At 37.0% G+C, this 10,560-nt stretch overlaps 1 protein-coding gene across 1 annotated transcript; it reads left to right on the top strand.

The window, feature by feature from the left end:
• Positions 1-495: 495 nt before the first annotated feature.
• Positions 496-1,553, top strand: LOC120561201 (GPI-linked NAD(P)(+)--arginine ADP-ribosyltransferase 1-like). Its single transcript, XM_039804205.1, has 2 exons — positions 496-561; positions 658-1,553. Exons 1-2 carry the CDS (start codon positions 496-498, stop codon positions 1,399-1,401), a joined length of 810 nt encoding a protein of 269 aa, XP_039660139.1. The 3' UTR covers positions 1,402-1,553.
• Positions 1,554-10,560: the final 9,007 nt, after the last annotated feature.

The following is a 10,560-nucleotide window of genomic DNA, read 5'->3' as shown; positions in this document are numbered from 1 at the left end:
CACTCGAGTCCGAGTCTCAAACTCGAGTCCCCATCTCTGGCTCCAAACATATGAGGATCTTGTAGAATGTGACTGTAGAATAAACTACCCAACAGTATATTAAGGAGTTAACATTAGCACAACTTTGTAGTGGAGTAATTATACAGTGTGGTATTACTTTTACTGCTGTAAAGGATCTGAATACTTGTTCAATGTTCAATGTTATGTTTATGTTTTGGTTCTCTTTTGTCACAGAGTTGTGAAGGTAAGCGATTACTTTCCCATATTTGGTCATGTCTATCTTCAACAACCACCTCTTCCTTATTAAAAAGGACACTAATAACCTGTTGTACTGTATCTTACACCCACTTTTTAACTTCCTTAATTGCTTCCTATATAAGTGTACTGTACCCAGACCATGTTGGTCCATTGACGGGTATTTCTGCTCGACTCCACAAGTTGCCAGAGATTATTTTATCTAACAGCTGTGTCTCCAGGTTTCTGCTTTGGTGGAAGATGGCATTGATGGTCGTTTTGGCAGCAGTGCTTCTCACTTATGGAGTCTCTCCAGGAATTGGAATGGTAGGGTTGCTTCATTGTAACTGCTGTAAACTAATATCTGTAAGATGACCAGAAAACAAGATTAATGTTCTCAAAATGTGTATTATTTCTTTGAAGCGGGCCCGTGAATCTGATGCTGTAGCTGGGAAAAACAGTGTGTTTCCACTGGACATGGCTGAAAACTCTGTTGACGACATGTACGATGGGTGTGAAGATAAAATGAAGCAGAGGGTAACAGAAGACCTTAAGAATGAGAAGAACAACAACCCAAACTTCACAGAGGTCTGGGACCGCTCAGAGAACGAAGTACACTGGTCAGAAGAACTTACAGAAGTACTGACAAAAAACCAGAGTGTAGCTATCCGTACTTACACTGATGAAGGTGTGTATGGAGATTTCAACGCTGCAGTTCGAACCCAGGGACCTCGGTACAATACCACATTCGGGTATCACGCACTTCACTTTCTCTTGACTACTGCCATTCAAGATATAAGAGCCTTTGATAAAAATGAATGTCTCACTGGCTACCGTAGAGTCAACGTGTCCTTTAGCCAAGATGTTGAAAACACATCGATTCGCTTCGGCTCTTTCACCTCAGCCTCACTGGGTGGTTACGCCGATGAAGACCTTTTCGGAAACAAGTCATGCTTTGAGATTCTCACGTGCATGGGAGCAAATATCACCCTCTATTCTATATTTCCGGATGAAAGCGAAGTGCTGATTCCTCCCCATGAGGTCTTTAATGTCGTAGTGATAAAAAACAGGTCAACTATGCAGCCAGATCTTCCATGTGAGGTGGTCTATAAAGTGAGGAGTACAGGCTATGTTTCCAAGTTGAATTGTGCTCTTTTTCCGAAGTAAACACTTTCACATGTTTAACATACAGTTAACAAAACATGTACAATTTAGGATGCACCATTTTAAGTACTGCAAAAGATCTTTAATCAAGATTAATGTGAATGTGGATTTATTTGTTAACAATCTCAAATTGAGGTGTAGATTTTTAAACAAGTGTTTAAGAGAAATAAACACTAGCTGCATAAAAATGAACCCTTACAATTGTGTCATTGTTAAACTGGATCTGTATGAAAATGTTTAAATGAATAACAAGAATTTAAATGTTGTAATACATTGTGTTATTGCCCATGTCATCTGTATTTAAATTGGATTCATAACCTGTCCTATAGACAAAGTTGCTGTATGAAAACTGTCTTAAAAAATTAAACACACTCATGTTTCCCAAGTTGTTTATTGGATGTTTAAACACCTCGGTGTCTAACAGCCAAAACAGGAGAAGCTCTGAGTTCATCAACAAGTTCCCATGTTGATGAGTCTCCTGTCCCAAAGCTTGGTTGTGTCCAGTCAGATTTCTGAGAGGACTGTCTATATGTTTGAATGGTCTTTGATATTTTTAGGTTGGAGGAAGTCCTCTTTACAAATCGAGAGCAAATATAGTTTGAGATACTGCGCGCAAAAAGAAATAAACTCATGAAAGACTGACTGAAAAAAGAGGGATGGAACCAGAACACATGACATTTAAACACTAAACATATTTAATATTTAACTGCACTTTGCTGGAAACTGTTTGTGCATTTAAAACAGAGGCATTAGTAAGGTTGCATATCATTTCATGTGTTCAGTTCAAGCTTTTCTCCAAAGGAGGAGACTTTTGTCTCTTTTACATGGAGCGCTGCAAATTTGCTTTGAATATAAATGTAATTGTAATGTGTACACTAATCTTGCAGAACTGTGATGATAAGACCTCATGGTCACTGTCATGAACCAGCTCAAAGATCTGACAACATAAAGGAAACTATACATAATTAAGAATTGGTGCAGCTTAAAACAGTTACAACAGCTTTAAAACAGTCTGGGTCTATGCAGTATTTCATCAGCTTACGTGACCTGCACTGTTGGAAGAATGCATTGTAACCATGGTCTGTTAATATTAAACTACCATCTACTGGATGATTGGCACTAATTGCCTTAATGTTTTAAAGCCTTTCGCGTGAATTGAAACAGTCCTAGATTTTTTATTTGAAACAAAACTGTTTATATTTTTCTTCAGTGTACATGCTTTTTTTACTTGACTAGTAACGAGACTGCTGATGAGTTAGGTAATGCTGCTGACTTAAATTGCTGGTTGTTTAAGAAAGTCTCCAGCGTTGTAGTCCTTGTAATAACATCAACTCACGATTTGAAAATATTTTTTTCTCTGTTTTCCCATTCTGTGAAGACAGAGGTCTTATTATTATATTATTAGTATTAGAACTGTGTGGTCAGGAAATGGCTGTGTGTGTGTGTGTGTGTGTGTGTGTGTGTGTGTGTTGTGTGTGTGTGTGTGTGTGTGTGTGTGTGTGTGTGTGTGTGTGTGTGTGTGTGTGTGTGTGTGTGTGTGTGTGTGTGTGTGTGTGTGTGTGTTCAGTCACTCTGTATAGATGCAGGAGGTGGAGGGGCACAGTCTCTGAGGTCACTCAGCTTTTCCAGCCTCTAATATTTACTTTAAATGTACCAATCCTAGAAGAGAAAATCACTTGGTTGACACATACCACATTAAACCGACAAGGGGTTGCATGTACTGTACATATTATTTTGTTTTAAGGTGACAGAAGTCCTGAAGTTTGGGAACCAACACTTATGTTTAGAGTGTGACATTGTTATTTTTACTGAAGTAAATTATCTTCACCACTGGACCTCCCTCAAATAACACTGACACACAACAAAATATTTGAAGTTAGTGAACTCGGCATGTTTGGAAGCTTAATCTAAGTTCCTTCCTTTAAACGAATCCAGATCGACCACAAACATATCTGGGAAACGGAAAACCACCCTGAAGATTTAACATTTTAATAAGTAGCTACATTAAACATAAGGCTTTTGTTATGAAGTGTTGTCTCATGGCGTGGGCAACTCACCATGAGAAAACACACAGAGGAAGCTCATCACAGTCCACGTAGCAAGGTGTAGTTTAGGAGACCAAATGTCCATCTTACTGTAATGATGAAAATGACAATATACTCAAAAACCAGCTCATTTTAAACATCCAAAAGCGTCCATCCCTTTTCTCCACCTGCTATTTTCCCTTTAAAGAACTAAAGACAGAGAACATGTTATTTTCATGTGTGATGTGATTAAGATATGAGCGGTGGAGGAGGAAGCCAGCAGATAAACTCAGACTGAGCAGCTGAGGTGTGTGTGATCAGGAAGTGGCTTCATAAGTGACACCCATCAACTCATCAAGTGTGTGTGTGTGTGTGTGTGTGTGTGTGTGTGTGTGTGTGTGTGTGTGTGTGTGTGTGTGTGTGTGTGTGTGTGTGTGTGTGTGTGTGTGTGTGTGTTAGGACTAGGCAAGTAGCAGTTATGGTTGGGGTTAGTTAGGTAAGTCTCCAGGAAATTAATGTAAGTCAATGTTATGTCCTCTGAAGAGATGAAATGAAACAGAACTCAACTTTGTCCACACAGCCTCTCATGAAAACTGAACTGGAATGACCAGATCATTAAAACATATCTGCATTTTAGAGTTGATAAAACATCTGGACTGATTTTCCTCCCTTTTACATAAGTATGTAAGAAAACAAACATTTTAAATGTTATTAAAGACCAAACATGCACTGATACTGAGGTGGACATTTGACAGTGTTTAAATCTGTTTGGACAGAGCTACGTATTTTTACTGTCTTAAAAAATAATAACACACTCGTGTTTCCCACGTTGTGCATGTTTATTGAATGTTAAACACCTCGGTGTCTAACAGCCAAAACAGGAGAAGCTCTGAGTTCATCAACAAGTTCTCATGTTGATGAGTCTCCTGTCCCAAAGCTTGGTTGTGTCCAGTCAGATTTGTGAGAGGACTGTCTATATCTTTGAATGGTCTTTGATGCTTTTAGGTTGGAGGAAGTCCTCTTTACAAATTGATATTTAGTTTTGTACATGGAGAGCAAATATAGTTTGAGATACTGCACGCAAAAAGAAATAAACTCATATGAAAGACTGACTGTAAAAAGACGCATGGAGCCAGAACACATGACATTTAAACACTAAAACATATTTAATATTTAACTGTACTTTGCTTGAAACTGTTTGTGCATTTAAAACAGATTTTAAGAGACATTAGTAAGGTTGCATATCATTGTCTGTGTTCAGTTCAAGCTTTTCTCAACAGGAGGAGACTTGCAGAACTGTGAAGATAAGACCTCATGGTCACTGTCATGAACTAGCTCAAAGATCGAATACTAATTCAAAATTAGTAATAATTATAATTCATTACATTTATAAAATATAAAAAAACAGGCCTTAACGCACAACATGTCAAATACAAAGGTAAGAGTTATCATACAAGTGCACAGATTTACCGTCATCAATTTTATGAGGGTGTCCTCCTTCAGGACATTTTTTGCGTTACAAACTAATTTCCTGCATTCTGGTGAATTATTATGCGAACATTTATGGTGGAAATGTCTTGCTGCAGGTAACAATGCAATATAGAATAATATAATGGATTATATAATTCAGTGGCTTTCAAATATTAATTAATCTGTAGAGCAACTTTTCTCATTTAATGTCATCCTTGCAGAGTCAACATGAAGGCATTACTCTTCCCTCCCCTTTGTGTTTTTTGTTTGCATAAATAACCTCTTTAAATATGCCTGTTGACATTCCCCTTGAATCCCTCAGATGTGTTTGAGCAAGTTGTTTTGCTCATGTTTACAGTTTTTTACGATTGTTTACACACTAAAATAAAAATCCACACAATTTGCAAAATTCTACTCCAATGAGCAAAACACCTCCACAGATTTGCACAACATTACACACGATGTCTGCTTCCCCCTTTTTTGCAAAACATTACACAAATAGATTTGTAAAACTCCTACACACATTTTCACACCTTAGACACAGATAAGGATTGGGGGGTTTTTAAAAACGTCACCAATAAATGTTTTTAAATTTTTTTTTTTTTTATTAAAAAACAAAAAAAATTAAGGGGGTTTTTTTTTTTTAAAAAAAAACACGCGTTTAAAAAAACCCACCCAAAGAAACAACTGGATAAACACATCCACCAGGTGTGGAAGCACACATGTGCTAATTTCAAAACGCAGCACTCAGGTGTGCTATATGGCCTGATCCAGCCAGACGGAGAGATGATGAATAGTTACAGTATTCTTGTTGCTTTTACAGTAGTTTTTCTTCAGAGTCAAAGTGTATGTACTTTATGCAGTAATTTTTAATTTGTCTACAGATTTTATTTGTTTCATTGATTTCATTGTTGGTTGATTATTGTAACTGATTATGGTAAGAAATACTTTAAGTATTGAAATAAATACTTGAAATATTCAGTCTGCAGCATCAGTGTTGTGCAGTGCTTGGTAAGTTTATAGTAGGCCTATTTGTGTACATTCTCCCTATATCACAAACTAATCATGAAGAATGTTGTGGGTTTGTCACAATTTCTTTTTGTCTTCTAAATTATCCCTTACATAACAATGTCTAGCCAAAAATCTAGCACATGCTATTTCCTAAAATTAGTTTTTTTATAAATGTGTTTTTTATTTATCACAGCAGTGTGAAACTGGCTGCAATAGTGTCTGATCATTGAGCACTGTGTTGGTTAAATGAAAACTAATAGAATTTTCAGAAATATGTGTATATGTTTTGACTGAAGTGTGTCATTTTGCAAACAATCTAGGAATTATGCAAATTGAGTGTGGTGTTTGGATAATTGTGGTTACATTTTTTTAAAAAGAACCCGGTTTTCAAAATTGCGTGTAAACAATTGAAAAAAACTGTAAGAAGAAAAATTATAATTTTTTCCCGCCTTTCTGAGTGTTTCAGCAACACCTGCAGGCAGGCAGGAGAATTTGGTATACAGTAAATATATAATCTGAGATGTCATGATAAAGGAGCTTGATTCTGAATTTATTCACTCAACACAATACAAATGGGACTTATTAAGTCCACTTATTATGTTAGACCCTTGTTTGATCATCTTGTTTTAAAAAAATATTTATTATTGTGTTTAACAATTAATGAAAGCGTTAAACCTTTTTGCTCAGTTGAGGAAGTTTTATTGAATTTAGCTGTTTCCAAATGAAAAATGAAATAGAGAAAAGTTCTGGTACCAAAAGTGAGTTTAATTATATTATTACATACATATTCCCATAAGTGTTAATTATGATATCTGCACACAACAACCAAAAGAACACTTACGGACGTATTGCTCCAAGGATCCGACATGTATAGAACAGCCCAGCAGTATTTCACCATTTGACACGTGTGGGAACTAAACTCATCCACTAGTTAACAACAGTAACGTCACAAAATGCACTACCCATTTTTCACCACTAGGTGACGTACTTGCACCACCAATGATGCACAGCAGCCTGGCAAAGCCGACCCAGAACAATTCAATTCACATTTACTTTTCTCAACCAGAACAGGGGTTATACATTTGATTATCTTCTTCGCTGTGACTTCACATTTTTGGCATTCGCATTGTCACTTTTAAAGACAATATGCTCAGTTTATAAAACATGTTGACTGATTTTCCTCCCTTTTACATAAGCATGTAAGAAAACAAACATTTTAAATGTTATTAAAGACCAAACATGCACTGAGACTGAGGAGGAAATTTGACAGTGTTTAAATCTGTTTGGACTGAGCTACGTGTGTGCAGGAAAGAAGCTGTGAATAAAGTTTGTGTTGTCGTCAGTACTCTCTGCTGGATAAACTATGTAATGAAGACACTACTTCTAAATTACCTCAAACAGATCTCTGCCAAAGTTAAGGTACTTTTACTTTATTTGAGTATTTGCATGTTATGCACCTTTATACTTGTACTACTCTACATCTCAGAGATAAATGTTGTACTTTTTACTCCACTACACTGTTAGAAAAGTCCGTAGAAATATGGGCTACAATTCTGTGTTAATATGAAGGAATTTTCTGAAGTGATTTTTCACAGCTGTTTTTCCGTATTCTGATTTTTGGATTAACAGAAATGTCAGTAAACTTAAACGGAAAAGGTACTGGTCATTTTCTGCCAGGACATTATCCGTTTTTCTACAGATTGTTTTCTTACAGTGTTCATTTGCCCGACAGCTTTAGTTACTTCTCAGATGACAGTTTTCCATCCCCTTCCTGTCCAGTGAAAACCACGTATCTCCAGATGTGTTGATGTTGAATGTTTGTGATAAACTGAAGGATGAAGTGTTCCTTTAAGTGTTGAGAAAATTCTCCTACCTCTTAAACTAAACAACATCCGTAAAAAGCCTCTTGGATCAGCTGAAACATGCATCCTAACAAAGCTGAAAACAGGGCCTTATTTTAGAGATACGTGGTTCTGACAGGATAGCAACGCTGATTGATTGATTTTGATTGATTTTATTTGCCCATTTCATTATAAAATACGATACAACTATGCACCATACATTAAAAACAAAACAAAGTCAGGATGACACAATAAAGCCCTGAGGCTTATTTCCATTGTGGTCCCTTGGGGGGTGGGGGGATGAGCAAGTGGAAGCAGGTCAAGCATCAATCATCACAAACCATACATATATTAAATAGATACGTAAAACAATACATTAATAAATCCTCAAACTATGATTGGCATCTGAGCCATTTTTTCAGTGCCTGCTTAAAACCTCCTAAACTTCTGACCATTTTTAGATTTCCTGGCAACCTGTTCCACAGGATTGTTGCTACATACAAAAAGGACTCCTTACCTAAATTACTCTTAAATCTAGGAGGTACAAAATCAGTAAAGCTTCCCCTGGTGGAGTGGCTGTGAACATCTCTTACTCTGTTAAAATAATTGATTAAATATTTGGGGACAACCCCATACACAGTCCTATGTACCATGCACAGGTGAATCTGAGAGACTCGATCTTCAACTTTTAACTACCCAATAGTCTCAAAATGAGAAGTATCAAGATGAGATCTCATGGGGAGGTTCAGAATAAGCCTCAAAGCCTTATTTTGAGCAGTCTGAAGCCTATGTTTCAGATGCTGTAAGACACCATTATACCATGAGCAGCATGCATAGTCAAATTAGAATTAGAGCACTTGCCAGAGTTAACATTGCGTTCTTGTCCAGAAACCTTGAGATTCTTGCCAAGAAACGTACTCTTTGATTTACTTTGGCAAGTACCTTTTGCGCTTGGCCCACTCCAGTCAAGTGGCAGTACAGCACACAACCTAGGTAAGTAACCAAGTCCTTTACATTAATCTCATTATCTCCAACTAAAACCTTAAAACCAGGGGATCTTTTCAGTTTTATCTTTGACCCAAACAGTATGGCTTCCATTTTCAGCGATAGCCTATTGTCAGACATCCACCTGCTGACATTCAGTAGTTCTGCACTTAGAGTTCTTTCAACTATGTTCTTATCTTTATGAGAAACCAATAACGCAGAATCATCTGCATATAAAAATAGTTCACATGAACATACAGACTTAAGGTCATTAATATATAGAAGGAAAAAAAGTGGACCCAAGACACTCCCTTGCGGGACCCCACAGTCTATGCATAGTGGTTGAGACATTGTTCCCCCAATATCCATCACCTGCTTCCTATCCTTCAGATAAGACCTCACCCATCTGACTGCTAAGTCATTAAAACCAATGGCTTTTAATTTGCGTACCAAAATGCCATGGTCAACGGTATCAAAGGCCTTCTGTAGGTCTAACATGACCATACCACAAAAATGACCTTTATCTACTTCCCTCCTGATGTAGTCAGTTAGATACAGTAAACAAGTGTCAGTGGAATGTGACTTACGAAAGCCAGACTGGAACTCATAGAGTAGATTGTGTGATACAAGATACTTGTCAATCTGATCAAAAATAATCTTTTCAATTATCTTTGACAGACTACACAGAATAGAAGCAGGTCTATAGTTTCCATGGTCTAATTTATTCCCTTTCTTATAAAGTGGAATCACTCTGGCCAGCTTAAAATCATTAGGGAAATGTCCTTGCTCTATAGACATGTTAATGATATGAGTGATACATGGGGCGATAACCTCAGCAGCATCTCTTAAGAATCTAGAAGGAATATTGTCAAAGCCAGTGGCTTTCGAGCTATTTAAATTTTTTAGCTTCTCAAGTAGGCTACAACTGCCTCTGACACCTTTTCAAAAGAAAAGCCATCTGCTAACCTCTTGCTGAGAATAAAAGTCAAGGATGTGACTTTCACCGTACTGCCCTGACTGCTCAGGTAGCTTTTCCACCAGTTTACTAGCAACTGATGAGAAGTAGTCTGCTGTAACTTTATTCCCCAGATCAAGAGTTATGTTACTGGTTTTTGTTTTCAACCTGTTGCTGTAACCAAGCTGCTTGAGGGACTTCCATAATTTACGTGAATCATTTCTATATTCCACAATTTTCTCGTTGAAATAGGCCTTTTTAGCATACACCACTAATCTGCTCACTTCATTTCTCACCTTTTTGTACTCTGCCCAATTCTGATCATCCTTATTTCTCCTGAATGTGTCATACTTCTTATTTCTCATCATAATTGCCTCAAGAATATCATCATTTATCCACGGTTCTGTCCTCTGTTTAATTCGTACTACTTTAAATTGGGCTAATTTGTCTACAACTTCTAAAAACATACATTTAAAAGAGCACCATGCTTTATCAACATCCATACATTGCAACACAGCAGACCAGTTTATTAGATTCAAGCATTCATCAAGTGCTTCTTTGCTATACCTTTTCAGCGACCTGATTCTTATAGAGCACTGCTTTCTTTATCTTTCGAGTACAGAAAACAATAGAATGATCACTCAATCCATAATTAATTACTCCACTTGCTGCTATGCTATTCTAGTCTTTTCTGACACTAGAACAAGGTCAATAATAGTTTGAGTGGAAGAACAAACACGTGTTGGTTCTTTAATCAGCTGATGTAAACTAAATGAGCGACACAAATTAATTAATGACTTATAGCCGGAAAGATCAGTCTTTCGAGTGTCAGTATTAAAATCTCCTATCATGATAACTTCCGATTTAACGAAGTCCA

Source organism: Perca fluviatilis, chromosome 6 (genome assembly GCF_010015445.1).
Source record: "Perca fluviatilis chromosome 6, GENO_Pfluv_1.0, whole genome shotgun sequence".
In the NCBI taxonomy this organism is placed as follows: Eukaryota; Metazoa; Chordata; class Actinopteri; order Perciformes; family Percidae; genus Perca; species Perca fluviatilis.
This window is presented reverse-complemented; position numbering and strand designations above follow the sequence as displayed.

Excerpts from the sequence above, each read along its gene's own strand:
- LOC120561201 (XM_039804205.1), top strand. The coding sequence starts at position 496 with ATGGCATTGATGGTCGTTTTGGCAGCAGTGCTTCTCACTTATGGAGTC. Across the intron at positions 562-657 it reads TCTCTCCAGGAATTGGAATG|CGGGCCCGTGAATCTGATGC; the intron begins GTAGGGTTGCTT and ends ATTTCTTTGAAG.